This window comes from Coccinella septempunctata, chromosome 2 (genome assembly GCF_907165205.1).
Source record: "Coccinella septempunctata chromosome 2, icCocSept1.1, whole genome shotgun sequence".
NCBI lineage: Eukaryota > Metazoa > Arthropoda > Insecta > Coleoptera > Coccinellidae > Coccinella > Coccinella septempunctata.
This window is the reverse complement of record NC_058190.1, coordinates 54,518,465-54,538,417: the sequence shown is the minus strand read 5'-3', so window position 1 is coordinate 54,538,417 and position 19,953 is coordinate 54,518,465. Positions and strand designations below refer to the sequence as shown.

Below are 19,953 nucleotides of genomic sequence, written 5' to 3'. Positions count from 1 at the left end.
TAACTTGCAAACTAATCCCTTCAGCGAAATTCTGTTTACATATTCGTAATCAGCGCCCTCGATTTAGTAAATATTTCAATTTTGGTGGAAATCGGGGGGATCGAAAATTTTTCGAATTTTCCATACCTACATATGCATGGAAAAATCGCGATTTTTTGAAAAAAATTTTTGGTCTCCGATCGAAACCAAATTTATACTGTCGACTAATTCGAGGACGTAGATAACGAATATGCAAACAGATATTTTTTTTAAAAATTTATTTCTCAAGTTATGGTCGATGAAAAATTGGAAATTTCGGACCTTCGCGGAAAAAATCATAAAATGTAGGCTGTTCACGGTTGATGAATGAAAATTGGAATTTTCTATTGGCAAAGGATCAATCTATCATTAAAAAAATCAGCATATCTCTAATTCTCTTGTTATAGCTGCTTCAGCTCCTCAAAATTGACAAATTTTTTCCAAATTTTCCAATAAAAGTGATTTATTTCCTGAAATACTGATCCTACAAAAAATCTAATTGCATATTCGTAATCAACGATCTCGAATTATTCAATTAAATGACCGGGGCCGATATATTTTGAACTATTTAACGAAACGGTTCCCCGCTACTGCGCGGGTGCTGCCCCTTCTGACGGTCGCCCGCATGCGGAGCACCCCTCCTTGGAACGGTCCTGGATTTTTATATATTTTCACCTTTACCTTTGCGAAAAATATGGTGGTACAAGTTTAACGTCACAGAAGTCAACCTTCAGAATCCCACAGCTTACTTGTCGACGAATTTTTTTGATTAAAGGCTCGTTAACTATAAACGAAGCAAATATTTCTTGATTTTGGTCATATGCGGAGCATATAGGCATATCTAGGTTTGAATAACTATACCTGAACTATTTTTAAGGACGTTGAAATAAGTACGCGGAGAAAATTCATGATTGAGAATGTTCGAAATTCCAATATCTCGAATAATAACCTCTTTAAAAAATATCTACAAGAAAGGAATAAATATAAGGGGAGGGCGCACAACTAGAGGTGCGCACCGGGCGGCACAGCCAAACCATGATGATGATGGGGGTTCATACTGGAATTGACCATGTGCATTGCCGCCGCCGCCGTGTTACCGGACTGCAAGTACATGTAATAGTTGTAATTCTGCGAGTCGGAAACCGCCGGCGGCGAAGGTCCGGACGGCAGGGCGCTGGGCGTCGGGGGCGTCCTGAAAGCGGCAGCCGCGTGCACCCCGGCCAGAATGTCGCTGACGGAGTGAGAACTGGGCCAACAATGCGGACCATTCGACCGCTGATGATGGTGCGTGTTCTGAGGGTGCTGATGGATCTTCTGCTGGGCAGCGTTGTAAGGGTACGAGGGATATATGGAGTTGTAGAGGGACGGATGGTGAGGCGCCGGATGATGCACGAGAGATCCGATCTTATTTCTTAGAATTCTACTTATCGAACTGACGGAGGGAACGTTGTACTTGTCGCAGATGCCGTCGGACAGCAATCTGTCGCGTATCTCCCACGCGAAGATGCCGGCGTCCTTCTGCTTCAGCTGTTTTATGTAGGCAACCACCTTGGGCGTCGTCACCCTCGGTTTGGAGCCTCCAATGGCGCCCGGTAATATGGAGCCGGTCTCGTGGTATCTGGCCAGTATCTTGGAGACGCAACCGTGAGATACTCTCAGTTGACGGGAGATGTCGCAGGGTCTGATGCCCACCTGGGAGAGCTCGACTATCCTGAGTCTGATGGCGTTGGGCAGAGGACGACCGTTCACGAAGACACCACCGAGCTGGTTCACTTCTCCGTATTGCTGGATCTGGCCATCTGGAAAAAAAATATTCGTTTTTATTCGACCATTCGATATTTTCATGGTAAATCACGAAAAAATTATGTTTTATTACATATGTAGGTACTTCTAGGGATTCTAGGGGTTATTATAAAGGGTGAGAGAGTTATCTATATGACCAAATTTCGAAGAATGATAAACGTTCTACTGAAAACATTTCATCTTAATCAGAATTCAATATAAGTAGGTACACCAAAGGAAAGATTTCCGATTTTTATGATAGTTTTCAAGATTTGAGAGGAGAAATTGTCAAACTTTACCTCTTTCTCTGAAACCTTGGATTTTTTTGTAAGAAAAGGTGTATAGGATACCCGTATATTTTATGGTGGTCTAAAAAGCCAAGCGTTTTTTCAAGAAAAACAGCGTGACTGAAGGATTAGTTATCTAACAACAGATAACAATAGTAGGTATCTTATCTTAGTATCGAGTAAAGATTAATAAAGAAACAAAAATGCTCAGCAACGAAAATGAATGGACATATGTGTATCATTTCGTACACAAAGAGCACGTTATCCTTCGGGACCGTGGATAATTTCCTGTCTACAATTTGGGGTTCAGAGAATATTTGAAGAGGTCGGTTTCTTTGTGGGGACACTTTTTGATTTATTAGTTAGTCGCTCACGCCTTGGCCCCATTAACTCGACTTTGTTTCAACGTAATAATCCTGATGCTTGGACCCGAAAGTATTCATTTGAATTATCTCGAATGAAACTTGTCCTCCGAAAATATTTTGTATTTCATGAAATGCAGCAGTTAGTTAGGTTAGGCATATCTTTCTTCTTTCTTTATAATCGAAATGCTAAGAGCATAAACTCATTCAACTAAATCAATGAATGATTTTCAATACAGGTTAATGGCTTCTGAAAACTATAATATGACACGTTTCACTAAATTCGCATATATGAAGTTTGGCTCTACTTATTTTCTGATGAAAATTAGACATTTGTTGTGGAAAAACGAATATTTCACGTGTTATTGGTATATTATAAGAGATATCTTCATATACTAGGTATATTTATTGAACAAAAGGATAGGTAGGTAATAAAATTTGCTGTTTAACATAAAGGCAGTCACTTGTCCCACGAGAGCATATAGCATCTGATACCATGCAGCGATGAAAATGGGATCCATTCCAGCAGGAGGCAATTCGAATGCCTTGTTGTAGTTATTAAAGGTTTGATACCCGTGAAATGCACCGGGCACGTTTGCAATATCCCTGCATAAAGGACTACATGGTAGCCTATAAAAAGGTAAGTGGTCATATCCAATGTCTTTCATGTAAAAGAGCAAGACGAGAAGGCGAAATGTTTAAGTGCCATAAAAATTGGCTCGGATCACCTACGCAAAAATGACTACAAGCTATTAATGTCTGAAATTGAATAGCTGCTGAAAAGGAGACATGATTCCTGTTCGAAAAATAACGAGCCTTGTTTTTTTTCGCTTGTACGTAGGTATCTTATTTTATACCCATGCAGATTTAATACGGAACGACTGTATAGAAACAAGAATTATTTCTATGTTTATTGGTTGTTCCTTCTTTCGTTCATTCAAAGAAGAAAAAATGTTTATGCGTGACATGAGGTAGGAAGGTCACACCTTTTTTCAAAATGTCACACTTGAATAATAAGAAAATAAGCGCCAGAGGCAAAATCACACTTTAAAAAATGTGCTGCAATCAAAATTCTAAAAATTTCTTCAGTTCCAAAAGCTGAAAATCGAAGAACTTCACCTGTGGATGATGTTACGCATCTTCTATCTAAAGATGTTCCAATTAGCGTTAAAACCAAAAGAGAAATACCAGTGGAGCGTACGACACTGCGCACTATATACATATCGTTTTTCAAAAAGTTCGCGAGGGAATTTTCGACGGGAGCAGTTCATAATCAGGCCTGACACTAATTAGCGTTTAACTGGAATACATCTAGCCAATTTGTAGGGAAACCGACTAAGGCTGGGGCAAAAAAAAAAGTATGCGTGGAGAAAATTGGAGTTGTCGGTTTCAAAGGTTTCGAGACAAGAACAGCTCTGGAGGTCGGAAATCTCCAGTTACAATTGACGACGTGGATGATGCTCAAACAACGAACTACATGGTACAGGGAGGTATTCCTTTACATGGTTTCTGAAAATTTTTTGTGTGAAGATAACCTTCTTTTTCTATAGGGACTCGAAAATGAATACTTATAATATGTATCAGAAGATCATTATGTGATTTAAACTCATATACCTACCATCAGCCACATCACCCTGCCAAAACCATCAAAAGAACACCTATTGCAATTTGTTTAACATTCTTATTACAATTAATTACACTTGCCATTCACCAAAAGATTAGGTATAGTCAGATAGGATAGAACACTAATATTTTGAGGCGTGGTTGAATAAAAAACCCTTGTTTCTATATAAGAGAGAGAGAGAGAGATGTATCTCGGCCGACGTTATAGATAAAATCGTAAAAAAAGTTAAAGAGTATGAAACGGGGCCAAATCAGATGAGACCGAAAAATGATTATTAATGAACAACAGAAGGAAGAAGTAATTTTTTAATTCGTGCTCTTGTCGACGAGACCAAAGAGATACATCTTCGCAGCGTACATTCTAAATTTGTTCACTCATTAAAATAAATTTGTTGGAGCCCGTTCAGTTTTTTCGGCAATTTGTTACGAGGGGGGCTTCAAACGGACGTCCCGACAAAGTCACGGTAAGGCAAGTGCTAAAAACGAGATTTAATCATTCTAGAGCTCTTTCATGCAGCTGCCTGTGTTGTATTTGTACCCAACTATAGGTATATGAAGAAATTCAGATTATAAGTATAAGGTTCTCACAGGAATACGCTGGCTCTCATGTAGGTACGTATTGTTCAGGTTACAAACCCATATTTATTGCAACCTTATGTACCCACCTTCTCTCCATTACTCATTTCAATTCACGATGAAATACAACCGTATAAAATGTAATAAAAATTACGTACCGCAGAACCACACACGTGGTTTATCGACAGACGCTGAGAAAATGACCACAAGTGTGTCGTATTTCAGATTTCAGCAAGATCTGAAATTTTATTCTGGTCAATACCCCCAATGTAAAAATGTTGGTATGAAAGGTAGGTCATACATACTTTTATCTCAAATGGTAAGAAGATATCGTCTCTAATGAAAATCATGAAATTTGTCGAAAAACGTACCCCACGTCAAAAAGACGTTATTATTATTATAACAATTGGGGTATTTCGAATTTCATGGAAGTATGCTATGAAAATTTGGTATAAAAATTGTCCTAGTTCCTTTATCTCATCTCTTCTTGTTGAGATCAATTGGTTTGTTCATAAACAGTGAATGAATAAAATAAGATATAATGGCATAGAGATTCACACAAGCAAGTAGAGAAAATATGACTGTTGGAAAAAAAATAAGTGCATTTCCTCCAATTACTTCCGATCGAGTTGGTCGGCATTAAAACGCATGATTTAGTTCGAATTTAACGAGCACTTGAAAACTTTCATTAGCGCAAAAGTGCATAAAACGAAATCTTAATGAGAAAGACATGAGTTTTCAACGGCATACCGGTGTTTATTCGGAAAACAATCCACTAAAACAATGGCAGTAATAATCGAGGAATACCATAAATCCTGTACGATAACGTTTTAACTACAATGTATTAAAGCGAAATCCATTCGAAATGTGCACAATACTTGTAAAGGTAATTACTTGGGAGTTATTAGCTCGTGTACTTTTCCGATTTACCCGCCGTTTTCTCGAAGCAATTGCCTTGAAATCGAAAATGCATAGATATAGGTACCTGCCTGATGAAAAATTTACCTATACATATAGGTATAGACATGCATCGTTTTTTGTATCACTCAAAATATGATAATAACGTATGACCATCTAAATTTTCAGACAGATATGCAGAAAGAATTGGACACGTAATCAATATTTGTTTCATTATATATTCCGAAAAATCATTGGCTAGTGACTTATAAAAAAAATAAAAAATATATAAAAAAGTTTTTCACAAACTGTTCACAATGGTTTCGAGAGTGTTGACTCTCTTCAGTGCGGCGTATTGGATTGGATTCAGGTACATAATAAAAGACCTTTGCTTGTCAGTATTCTCACATTTTCGTATCTCCCATAATCTCTATCTGAGCTATTCCGCGGTTCCTCGCCTCATTTTTACCCAAACTAAATGGGCGAATGTCTTAATTTAATGGCAATGTGGAAGTGAAACACATTTGTGGGTGATTAAACGGCTCCGTTTGGCTTGGCAACGACCAACAGCAAATTACCGGCAGGAATTTTAATACACATTATTCACTAAACGTCAGCCACACCATTTTAGTAATTGTACGGGCATAAATAGATGATGGCGGGGATCGTCTTCCTTTTTTTTGTAAGTGCTCTTGTTTCTAGGACAAGAACATTATCTTTCTGATAAAATGTCGATAGTTTTCGGATCCTTAACCCGGAAATCGTCTAGAATGATTGTTAAGTAGTATTCGATGTATGTAATCAATGTAACTTACGATAAAAATATTTAATAATGTATGTACCTATTATAGAAACTATCCTGAGAAGTAAAACGCTGAATTTTTATATAGGTACGAATGATCAAGACGCGCTTTATCTCACAACCAAGTACCTAATTGTCAAATGGATCGGATCTGCATTTTTAGCGATCCATATTGAGAAAATAAAAAAATTGTTCCTCTTTCGATGGGTGAGTTCAGTACCTTGAAGGATAAAAATTTGAACAAGTGTGCAACATCTCTCGACTTATTCACTTTATTCATTTTGCTCTTATACACATTTTTCGATTAAACAATTAATGAAGTCTCCTTTCAGCGCAGTTTTAATGACAGTAGAGAGGAGCGAATGAAGACAGAGACGCCTTATGTTTAGATCATGCCGAATCAACGGAAACATTCGTTAACTCCCAGCCAGAAAATTTATTAGTTGGCCGAGGAAATACAATTATGTTATGAAACGTGACACCCGAAATGCCCGAAAACACAATCTGTTCCTTTCGAATATGCCGCCCGCCGCCGCTGGTGTACGGTTCCTGACATAGAACCACTAAAAATCGAGACAGGCACGTATTAAGCCATTTGCCATTTAGCGGAGAATTCTCGTACGAAAAATAACCAATAACCAAAGTGAGTCTGAGTTAATTTTTTCAATGATGGGTATAGACATTCGATTTATTGACTGCGTGGATGTTGAAGCACGAGGTATTCCCTTCAAGTTAGACCTAAACACGGGGAGTATCGTAGATCTATGCGGAGTTTAGGGAAATCAATTTTTCATTTTTTCCTTGGAAATCAGAAAACTGTCTGGAATGAAATTGAACAGACATTCTATGGAAGTGATATCTGTCAGCTAGGTAAATTTAAGTTCGAAGATAATTCCAGATACCATCAGTAGATATTGGTAAAGCACTGCAACTTTGTTCAGGAGAAAAATCATGCTGTCTTATTGAAAATATTCAAAGATGGCGGTTACGTGTTTGAAGTGTGCAAAATCAATAAGTCGAAATGACGACTCAATATCGTGCTCAAATAATAAAGCACATATATATCACATGGGATGTGTGAATATTACTGGAGAACTTTTCGAACAACTGAAAAAATCTACTGGTTCCCAAAAATGGCTGTGTGGTATATGTGGGTCTGACGAAGCCATTACTCACGTTATGAAGTCTGTCGGCAACGGTGAGAAAAGTATGGATGGATTGGGATGTCTAATCACGAAAATACTTGAAGAAACTATTTCGCCGATATTGGATTCAATGAGATCAGAAATACTTAACCTCAAAATGGAGGTCATATCACTGAAAGATGAAAATATAAAATTATTAAATAAAATTGGTAGCGATACTGAGATGTCTTATGCTGGCCTGGCAGGAAAACAGAAAATTTCCGATGTAGTTGTTGACAATTCTACAACGGCAACTACTAAAATTATTTCAGGTAACAAATTATTGTCACATAGCGTGTCCGGTTCCATTGAGTCCAAGTCCAATGTGGAGAGACAAGATGTGAATAAGGAAGGAGCTATAGCACAAAATACATCGACTACGAAAGGTGCAGAAGCTCAAATTTTGCATTCCAATGTTCAGTCAGCCAACAAGATAGCAAAAACAACTGATAACGAAGGTTTTACTGTAGTTGAAAAACGAAAAAGACGTCATCGTAGCAATCCCATTTTGGGTACTTGCAAAAATGACAACATAGCAATAAAATCAGCACCTAAATTTAAATATTTACATGTATGTAATTTGCACCCGAATATGGAGGAGAGTGTCATTGTTGGTCACCTCGAGAAAAATGGAATTAAGGATGTAAAATGTTCCAGAATGAAATCGAATAGACCAGAGGAATATTCCTCATTCAAGATAATGGTACCTGATCATCTTTTTGAAGCCCTGAGGAACCCTGAAATTTGGCCGGAAGGAGTAAGACTTAATCCTTTTTTATTTCGTCTGATGAAGAGCAAAATCAACGAGTAAAGAAGCGTTATAGCATCGTTCATCAAAATGTTCAGTCGATAGGAAATTGTTTCAATCAGTTGGAACTGTTTATAAATGAACTTGATGTGTCATTTGTCACGATCACAGAACATTGGAAAAGTGAATGTGAACTTCTGAACTACAAATTTGTGAACTATAATTTGATTTCCTTTTTCACGCGAGAAACAGGTAAACACGGCGGCTGCGCCATATATTGTAGGAGTGGGATCACTTGTAAAGAACGATCTGATCTTAAGTCTTCAGTTCCATTTGTAATCGAATGTTCAGCTGTTGAATGTCTTATCGATAGTAAAAAAATAATTATCATTTGCATATATCGCCCCAGCTGTTTTAACAAACTGGATTTAGATACGTTTTTTGAGAAGATGCATAACATTTTTATGAAATTAACAAGGGAACGATGTTCTTTTGTGATAACTGGAGACTTCAACATCGATATTCTTTCAAAAAATTTGTTAGCAGAGAGGTTCATATCACTTGTTGAAGGTTTCAATGCAAAATGTATGATTACCGAACCTACTAGGGTAACACCAACATCTTCGACATGTATCGATAATATTATAACCAATATCGAAAATGATACTTCGGCAAGTGTTTTCGAACAACATATTTCTGATCACAGAGTGCAATTGTTCAGTTTTGTATCTTTCGATGATGTTATTAACAAGAAAGATATTCGCCTAATGAATGAGTCTACTACTGAGGTGTTTCTGATGTCCTTGTCTCAAGTGGACTGGAACATTTTTTCAACTGATTCTGTCACTTGTGTGGATCTTCTGTGGGATAGATTCCATGAGACATATAAACGAATATTTGATGGCTCATTTCCATTTATTTCTGTTAAAAACTACAACAAATTTAATATTCCAATTACACCCCCGGTTCAAAAACTCCGTGAATTATTGAATACTTTATTTGTAATGTCAGAAACTAATTCAAATTTTAAAGGTCAATACAGAGAAGTAAAACGTCGTTATGATAGGGAATTGAAGAGAATGAATCAAGACTACTTCAGAAAATTAATTTCAACAAGTAAAAATAAGTGCAAAACATCTTGGAGCATACTGAGTAGACTAACCGGTAAAAATACGTCCAAAGAAGATGTCTTTGGTCATGTTGGAGACCCACAAAAACTTGTCAATGAATTTAGTCAGTATTTCGCAGGCCCACGTTCAGAGCATTCCAATAATTCGAATATATCGGACATTATATTTGGTATCAGTCGAAATGACAAATCTTTTTATTACTTTCCTGTCACCGAGGCGGAATTGATGGATATTGTAGCCAAAATGAAAAGTAAAAACTCCTGTGGTTATGATGAAATTCCTATCACAGTCATCAAGAAATCGATCCATATAATCGCTAAACCTCTGTCTAACATTATCAACAGAGCTTTTACAGAAGGTTTATTTCCATCGGCACTTAAGCTGGCTGTTATAAAACCTCTTCATAAAAAAGGAGATGTTAATGATGTTCATAATTACCGTCCTATCAGTTTGCTGACAACATTTAGTAAAGTTTTCGAAAAAGTATTGGTCAACCGCTTATTAAATTTTTTTCATAAGTTCAGGATATTTTCGCCAAATCAACATGGCTTCTTGAGCGGTAGAAGCACCACCACAGCTCTCTATGAATTAACATCTGCAATTATTCAAGCACTTGAACAGAGTGAGGTGCCTATCGGACTTTATCTCGACCTGTCTAAGGCCTTCGATTCCGTAAATCACATAAAACTGTTGAATAAATTGGAACTCTATGGTATTCGAGACAGCCAGCTTAAGTTGATACGTAGTTACTTGAGCAATAGAACTCAAAGGGTGTCCGTTACCATTGGCGCTGGAGTTCACACGTCTAATGACAAAATTCTGAATGTGGGTGTACCTCAGGGTAGTATTCTTGGGCCCCTTCTCTTTATAGTATTTATAAATGATTTACCTTCGGCTATATCATCTTTTGTCCTGAATGTTGTCACTATTTTGCTGTTCGTGGACGACGCAAATGCTCTTGTGAAAGATAGGGATCTCCAGTCAGGTATCGAGCGAACGCAGGTTGTCTTCGAATTGATTAAAAATTGGTGTATTGGGAATGACCTAAATTTAAATATTGAAAAAACAGAGTGCGTCATGTTTAAAACTAATAGATCCAAATTGAATTTTCCGGAAAAAATAGACTTCAACAATACATCAGTTAAGATAGCACAGTCCACAAAGTTCTTGGGAGTTCATGTGGACGATCAATTGAATTGGTGTGAACATGTTCTACAACTTGGTAAAAAACTGAATAGTGCTCTTTACATGATAAGAGTATTATCTCGACGGGTGGATGTGAATCTTTTGAGGTCCATATACTTTGCAAGTTTCGATTCTTTGCTTCGGTATGGAATCGTGATTTGGGGTGGCAGTTCTGATGCCAGTAAATTATTTGTACTTCAGAAATCGGCTTTGAGAGCCATGATAGGATTAAAATATAGAGAAACGTGTAGGGGCCATTTCAGAAGGAATGGAATTCTTACTTTCTACGGACTCTTCATTATGGAGAGTATTCTTTTTACCAGAAAAAATCCCCATTACTTTGAAGATTCCAAAAATAATAATAATACCAGGCGAACAGTTCCTTATCACTTTCCACAACATAATCTGACTCTAACAGAAAGAAACACCAAATATGTATGTATCAGATTGTATAATAGTGTCCCCAAAGCCATATTAGATATAATGGATTTCAGAAGATTCAAGAAAAAACTCACCAACTTGATCGTCAATATTGAACCTTATTCAGTATTAGAGTTTTTGAAATATGATTATAGGAATTTTGAAATGTAATTCTAGTTTTCTCTTTGTTTGACGGTTTCTCATTTCTTTGTATTCTGGATTCTGAGAATAAATTTATTGTTATTGTTATTGTTATTGTTATTGAAACGTGTATATTTCATAACAGAGTGATATGGGAGCCAACATATTCCTGAAAAAATGATATAGTCCCGAAAATTTTTGAAGATTCGTCCCTGGTTTCGTGAATCTATTACAAGAGCAGCAAATGCGACGACATAAATTACCCAGGTCAGATCAAAGCCGCCTTGGCCAAGTTTGCGTTTTTGTTCATTTGTTTGCCCCGATGTCGGTAGTCAAGTTCGGCTGGTAACTAACTAACATAACGAAGAAGAAGGAAAAGAAGAAGACATTTGACAGTGTCAACACGTGTTAGATCATGCATCACGGTGGCGGTACAACAAAACGACAGCGGAGCGTCTCATAGATTTGTTGGAGTGAATTTAGTGGCCTGTAAACCTTTTAATATCGTCTAAAGTGCCCGGTTCATTAGTCAACTTTTCACTAATTCAAAACAGATTTCGACGCGCTACAATGGAGGTGATGTAGGGTCGGACAGCGTCGACATGACGTCTGTCACTCCATACGTACTACCGTTATTTGTCGCAGCGCTCGCGACTTGTATAAACGAAAAATTAAATTTTCAACTTCAACTCGCCGACGGAGATTGATATCTAGCAATATTTGGCATTTTTTTTCAATTGCATAGGTATAGAAACAATTTAAAAGAAAAAAAAGGAACTCCTAGTTTAGGAAATGAATTTTTTTCATTTCACTGTTCACTTTTATACTCGCGAAATCACAACCTACTTGATCGGAAGTTATACCTTCAATTGATATAGGTAATGGCAAACCACGGTAACCTAATGTCCCAAAAAGATGGGGTCAGTTGAAACTTCCTCAAGACCCAACGGTTTAGCCGAGATGTATGAAATTCTCAGATTTATTACTATAAGAGTTAGTCTTTAAGAATATGTATCACATTTAGATCTGCGATAATTTTCCTGGAAGAAAAACTACTCGAGAGTTAACCATCGAAAAATTCCCAAAAAGATGGGGTCAGTTGAAACTTCCTCAAGATCGAACGGTCGTGTCGAGATGGCTGAAATTCTCAGATTTATTACAAGAAGAGTTGCTCTTTCAGAATATGTATCACATTTAGATCTACGATAATTTTCCTGGAAGAAAAACTACTCGAAAGTTGACCTATGAAATATTCCCAAAAAGATGGGGTCAGTTGAAACTTCCTCAAGACCGAACGGTTGTGCCGAAATGGATGAAATTATCAGATTTTTAACAAGAAAAGTTGCTTTTTTAGAATATGTATCACGTTTAGATCTACGATAATTTTCCTGGAAGAAAAACTACTCGCAAGTTTACCATCGAAAAATTCTCAAAAAGATGGGGTCAGTTAAAACTTCCTCAAGACCGAACGGTTGTGCCGAGATGGATTAAATTCTCAGATTTATAACTAGAAGAGTTGCCCTTACAGAATATGTATCACATTTAGATCTAAGATAATTTTTCTGGAAGAAAAACGACAGTTGACCATCGAAAAATTCCCAAAAAGATGAGATCAGTTATAAAATCGTCAAGCAAAATTTGGAAAAAGAACCTTAGAATGACTTCAAGGTTCCTTGATTAGATATTATATTTCAGCTAGATACCATTCCTAATGAGAGAACCGAAAATATGAAAGAATCGACTATAAGTTTCAAAATAGAAATATAAAGTAGGTACAATAAAAGTATAATATGGGTAATAACCGATCTGGTGCGAACATAATAGAAACGTTGATGAAGATGGATGATGATTATTTTTCACTCTATTTAACGGTCGGTTGCAGGAGCAATCTAGTAAAACAAATTCATGGGAAATTTCGGATGGCGCGCTCAAAATTGTCCACGTCTAAATAACAACTGCAGCGGTGCATGATAAATTGTTAATTTAAAATTTATTTTTAGCGTCGGTTGTTGGTGCGAATATTTGACGCCGATCATGCATGTACCAGATATGCCTTCGCTAAATTTAATTTCTCGCTTTAGGCATTGCGATTCATTGTATTTCCCATACAAAGTTTAACAGAATAATCAAAGCAAAATGGACTGTTGATTCAATTTTTACACCCTTTACTACTATTTTACTATTTATTTTCCATTATTGGGGAAATTACCAACATTTTTATTACTTTCTAGTTCCTAAAGAATTTCTACTCAATTTTGATTCTGATGTATCAAAGTAGGGGCTGCTCAAAAAAATTATATGAAACACCTAAAACATTTTTTAAAGTATGTAGTTTAAACTCTTAAATTTTTTTGGCAACTTATTTAAACACTGTATCTATATTTTATAGCCTTGACTTGAATTGAAGAGAAATGTAGCATTGTAGGTATAAGTATTCTTAAGTTTTATTGTATGGAATGAATTTTTCGATCATCCTTAAATTTTCAATTACCTACCTTCTAATAGATGAGTAGGTATCATTCGTAAATCGTAGATATTTTTCTAAATATTGTTATCGATTTGGTTAAACCTCTGAAATACCCATAATTCTATATCAGAGGGAAATTACGAGACAATAAGAGGGAAAATAAACACCACGAAATGTAACGAGAATTTTGACGTATGAAGTTTTATGGGAAACGGTCTAGTGGTTGAGTTATTAATGCGTGCAACGTTCAACACGAAAAAGATCATGCATGTGCCATCGCCAACTACATACTTTACTTTTGGGATCAACGACATCGCAACAACAATTTCTGCTCAAGCCTCTCAGGCAGGTTTTCGAAGAAGATTTAAAAAAATATATATAAAGTTGGTTCTTCCCGATTTGGCTTTTCCCAAAATCTGCTATATGGGAATAATCAACTTATTTCCTTGTCTGAAAGTTGAGGAAAGCATTTTTCCCAATTCAATGCACGGTACCTACCTACCTAACAAACAGTGTGTTTTCAGTGAAATGTTTAGTCAGTGAATACAAGAAAAAATAAAAACATAAACAAATTATGCGGGGATACGTCAGAAATACTTCAATCTACATAGAGTGGAAAGATATTTACGAAACAACCATCTCATCTTTTGTGTATATTTATTTCGTGTTTACTCATTCGAGGTGACCTTCACATAACCCGTATCTGTCGAATTTTCAATCTGACTCTGTTATCATTTACATGCATGATTTATAGAATATTAATATGGAATCTTTATGGGGCACTTCGGATGGAATGTTCGTAGATATATTTTCAAATTTAATGCAATATTTATCGGGGGAATACGTCGTTTTCTTAACTATCCAGAACTTTGCCAAAATTGTTTTCTCCAATCATATACATAAATAAACCTACATAGGTATATGTATATCTAGGCAATTCGATAATATTATACATGTATAGGTACACCTACGTTACTATTATACAAATATATATTCTGTACGATAAGTTGGACAAATATAGGCATTTTTTATACCCATATCTATGCATATGTACTTATATTTTAGTTTAGTGCAGAATCTTTCTCAGAAAAGGCCAATTGATGGATATAAAAAATAAATTAAAAGAGAATAAATTGAAGGAAATCGCGAGTAACATCTGCCAACTACGAACATCACAGCTTATTTTGGCCAAATTTTGAAAGTTTGATTCTCCTAAGTAGGACTTTTCTTGATGCAGCGTCATTTCCATTTTCTATGCCATTATATACTTACGTTTTGTATTGACAATTCATCAAATCAAAAAGTCAAAATTTTCCTGATTCGATTCCGAAATGAATACCTGTAAATATTTAGCGGATAGAAATCCATACTTTGTATCATTCAGACTTTGAGTATATCTCAGGGAAATATTCTGATCGAATAAATCAAAAGGTTTAAACGTCATTATCAGTGAACCTTGCTGTCAAATGTTATCGCGGGTCGACGATAATGATATTATCGTATTTCGCTTTTTTTTCTCGTTTCAACGAGTCGTCCATGCAACTAGGTCCATCATCAGTTGCAACCCATTCATTAATGTTCATTCCATCTCATATCTCTCGATATTTCGTAATTATTATGTTTATGTTATTTCATTCGCCGCATGCGAGAAACTGCTTCCAGTCAATTTTACATTTTTCAATGTCGCAGAATGAATACCTAAGCTGACAAAGTAAAAAAAAATTGTTTTTCTTAGATATAGGAATTATCTATATTAAGTATATAGGTAGGTATACCTCTAATACTTATAAAAAAACACAAAAATTTTCAAATATACCTATAAGGAAATAAATATTTTAAATAGTAGATATAGAGGAATATCAAAAAAATCGGATAATTTAAATGATATGGAGAACTGTTCGAAAGTCAAACAAAAGCATGTCTTTCTGATGATTTCCATTTAGTAATGTGCTTTTATTTGGTACCTACTACCGTTCGTCAGCGGCATGAGGGTTTCGCTCAAGTTGTCCCAAATCAAATAATCTGTTAAAAAGTCAAATATTTGCTCGGCAGATAGTAAATTTGTTCACTAAATGGATTTGTACCTATTCAAGTGTGTGTATAAAGGTGTCCGTCTGCTCGAGCTACCGGCAAAATTACAGACTGTCGTCGCGTCTGTCTATTAGCTCATCGTCGAGAGACCACACTGTATATAGGTACTCGCTCTACAAACAATACGCCTAATTTTTTTTCGATTCGTGACTACCTACTTGAACTCCCGGGTTTCACTTCAGCCGAAATTTCATAACATTGCCGCTGGATGAGGTGTCTATAGTTAACTTTTACCGATAGGTAGACGAAAATGGAAATTTTTCTGTAAAATTGGATAATAGCTATATAGATATCTATATGCATATTTTGATTACAGATAGATGAGCAAAGAATAAGATAAAGTTAATCTTTTCAAATTGCTTTGAATCAGATCATAGATCTATCTTCTTTTCTTTTTAGAGTAATGTTCATTCTTCATCCATCTTGAACTATTTAGGTAGATATATTAAGTAATTAGGAATTTGGTACGAGTAGAGGAGTAGGTATTGTCGGGGATCCCTGGATTTTGTGTCTTATTCATCGAGCAAAATTGAAGTCAACCATGTTTATATTCTTTCGAAAAATTATCGAGAATCAGCAGATGAAGTTTTCCGGAAAAAAATTCTTTTTTTTTGCACACACATTACCTACATAGATATTCTTCGTCTTTCACGGAATAACGACCATGTATTTCTGACCACGTGGTATCTCTTCATATCTATACATATAGAATAAGCTCCGATGCCAGACCATGCATCAGATTTGATAAATTGTTGGTGGCGTCACGTGTCAATCCGTCTACGACCAGAGAGGGATGGTCAGAATGCCAATTAGGCGATTCCGCAGGGGTGAAAAAGTCACAGATCGGAATTTCCGGAATGTCGATTTTCAGCTGCCGCTACATATATACAGGGGGTACCAACTACCCCGTTCTATTTCTGGTGCGTAGTTATATATTAGGTATATAATGACAGGAAGATAAGATTAGGTATATACTGACAAAATGTGCCGAGAAATTGTAGGTTCCTACCTTCTAATTTTTCACTGAAAAATTTCCGATTTTCTATATGGGTGTCTGTAAATGAATGCGGAGGACTTAAGGACATGATTCTTCGATGAAAATTAGCAAAGGTAGTTCATATAATTTTTTTTTATTCCACCTCCGGTTCAAGATATAGATACAGCCTTTGCTTGTTAACGAGTTAACAGTTTTTACTTTTTTTACTCCACATAATATGAAGCATTAAATAGATGTTGCTCAATTTTTTTCGACCCATATTAACATTTTTGTTGTTAGGGGTTGAAAATACCATGATTTTCCATCAAACATTTTTTAGTGGGAAAGATTTCCGAAAAATAAAATTCTCTTATATTTTCCCATTGATCTGGAGAAAAAAAGTCTCCTGCAAAATTTCGATAGATATACCTATTCAATGTCTACTTTTTCTTAGAAAAAAATCAAAACTTAAAAACAGTTCTTTGCGACCTGTTTTTATTCCATATAGAATGAAATAAGTTCTATCCTAATATAGGTATAATAAGGAGTTGCTATTTTAACCCCCATTAATAAAGTTATGGGATCGAAAAAAATTGTGTGAGCAATAACTACACAGCGATTGATTTTATATGTAGAATTTTATGACTTAGTGTTTTTTGGTAGATACCCGTATAGAAACAATTAAAGACCCTCAATTCGTTAAAGAGCTTTATAGGCTGTGTCTTGAAAGAGGAGTCGATTTCGAAAAAAATTTATGAGTAGGTATCTACACCTACGGCATATGCTAATTTTCTATATTACTGTATAGGTACATAGGTAGATATGTAAGTAGGTATACTTAGGTACCTACATAAAAAGGGCAACAATCTAAATGTCCCCATATTTCCTGTTTGAATTGGTTTATGCAAGAAGTATAAATAGGTGTTAGGAATCACGAGCGCCTGCAAAAAGGATTTCAAAATTTTTAAAAATATTTTTGTTCCTCTTATGATTAGGTATAAGAAGGTTTTTCGGATTGTATAGGTATCTATACACCTACTTGTAGGTATAATATCTACTTATAGCTATTTGTCAAAAATATCATATAACCTACTCATTTATATCTATAGGTAGGTATCTAAAGGTACATATGCCTACTTAGGTTTAGGTGAGACCTATATCTGCCAACACTTAGGTAAGATCAAACTAATTATCTATTCATTTTGTCGGTGGGGACTGGCAGTGAACTGGCGATATGAAATTAAACGAAAAGCTTCAACATCAGAGTTCGATATAGGCTATTTTACCCACGGCGAATTTCCTAAACACTAGTTAGTTAGTTTTTATTTACATTTCGAAAAGAAATAAGAGAGATGTCAGGTGTCAGATAGGTAACTCCTTACCTGTATCCATGCTTGATAGAGATCAGATGAGGTGGTATTCCAAATCGAAGTAAAATCTGCCAGTTGAACGGGTCGTTTGACGGAAAGAGTGAACCGTTGATAATCGTAAATTAACAACACGTAACAACAAGTCATTAACCAAAGTCCTTAACGATCCAACAAAGTGCCCGTGGACGCTCAACAATGCATAGAGCCGAGACGATGCGGGAAATTAGCGGACCAAGCGAGGCGTTCACGAAAAAAATGGTCAACCGGCCGCATCAGACAACCACTTGACTGTGAAGTCGCCAAACGAAGTCGAAAGTGTCAAGGAGTTAACCTACTTAATGAATATCCGGAAAAATCGTGTGGAACGGACCGCCCTATCGCGTTGAGGGAGCATGGAGAGGTGGAAGCTAAGCCACGCCCCCCAACTGACGGTTGAGCAATAAAATGGCTGATATACACCGATATGCGTTACCTTCGCCAATCAATTATGTCGTTAATTGGCCAACTAATAGGTATTGGCTTGTTCAGAACGCTCCTATTACTTACAGCCTACTTTTTATGACTACTGTGAATAATTACATATTATTCGATTAGATTAGCTTATTGGATAGGTACCTAGATATCTAAATTTTATAACTACAAACTACATATCTTATAAATACTTTCTTCGATAGGGATTTTATACCTACATAGGTATTAATTTCAGAAACTACCTCGAAACAATTAGGTACGTATGGATACTAATAAGTATTTAGGTACACAAAATTATATATAGGTAGGAGAAATTTTTTTTCTAATATTTATGATAAGGAAGGCTATCGGTAGGTTCATAGCTACTTTTTCTACTGGTGGGGATTGAAGAAGGATATCTAAGCTTTCGTATCCTTACCTATACCTATACCTCTTTGCCTATACCTTCCTATAGGTACCTACATAGGTATAGCTATATAGAATCTACATACCTATTTTGAATCCTAATAGATATAGTAGGTACCTTTATATAGGATAATATAGGTGTAAGATATAGCCTATTGCCTATTGGTGGGTATACCTATATCTAGGTATAAGTACCTATGTATAGGTAGGTATAGGCTGTAGGTACCTACTTAATTATAAAACATTGATTTTCGATCTATTGCCTGATGAAAACTGAAAAACTTTTCACGAAAAGGTTTTCACGAATCGAAATCTTCCTAATACACCTATTTTGTATAAAATAATAATAATAATATAAAGTTAGAGTTATTCAGATAGGTACAGGGAGTCCATGTTAAAGTGTTCCTATCTTGTCATACCGAAGTCATACCAAATGTCATACCGAAGTTACCTTAAAATTTGACAAGTAATTCAAAAATGCAATAATATAGGTACAGGGTGTTCCATTTAAAATAAGAAAGTTGATACCACCAGGAGAAAACAGAGCACCCTGTATTGAAGTTTGTTATAAAAAATAAAAGTTCAATCGATTACAGACAAGTTTTGTATTCAATTTTTTCTTCTATCTCTTTTAGTTTCCACAGTAAGGTATAGAGACACTTTAACTCGGACACCCTGTACCTACCTAAATAACTCTAACTTTTTCGAAAATTTCATACAAAATACCCACCTCATGCAATGAATCAGCCCTTAGGTACATATTTTCGGTGTTATTCAGATAGGTACACCCTGTATAGGTACCTAAGTTCAATAAAAGAGAAGATTTGAATCGTATCGAACAACAATCGAAGATTGCAGATTATGCCTAATTAATAAAATTGCATCATAATTATTTCGGTTCGAGAGAATTTCGAAACAGCTTCCATCTAAGTAAATTAACTGAGTTCTGCCCTGACCTTTTACGCCCTTCAATAAGAATATACCTATACCTAAAAGTATATAGGTATAGGTATTCTTT

General features: G+C 35.9%; 1 protein-coding gene across 1 annotated transcript; it reads right to left on the bottom strand.

The window, feature by feature from the left end:
• Positions 1-430: 430 nt before the first annotated feature.
• LOC123308299 (paired box protein Pax-1) lies at positions 431-18,379 on the bottom strand. Its single transcript, XM_044890903.1, has 2 exons — positions 18,072-18,379; positions 431-1,817 (listed from the first exon to the last, which is right to left on the bottom strand). The coding sequence occupies exons 1-2, from the start codon at positions 18,079-18,081 to the stop codon at positions 1,021-1,023; spliced, it is 807 nt and encodes a 268-aa protein (XP_044746838.1). The 5' UTR covers positions 18,082-18,379; the 3' UTR covers positions 431-1,020.
• Between the last annotated feature and the right edge of the window lie 1,574 nt (positions 18,380-19,953).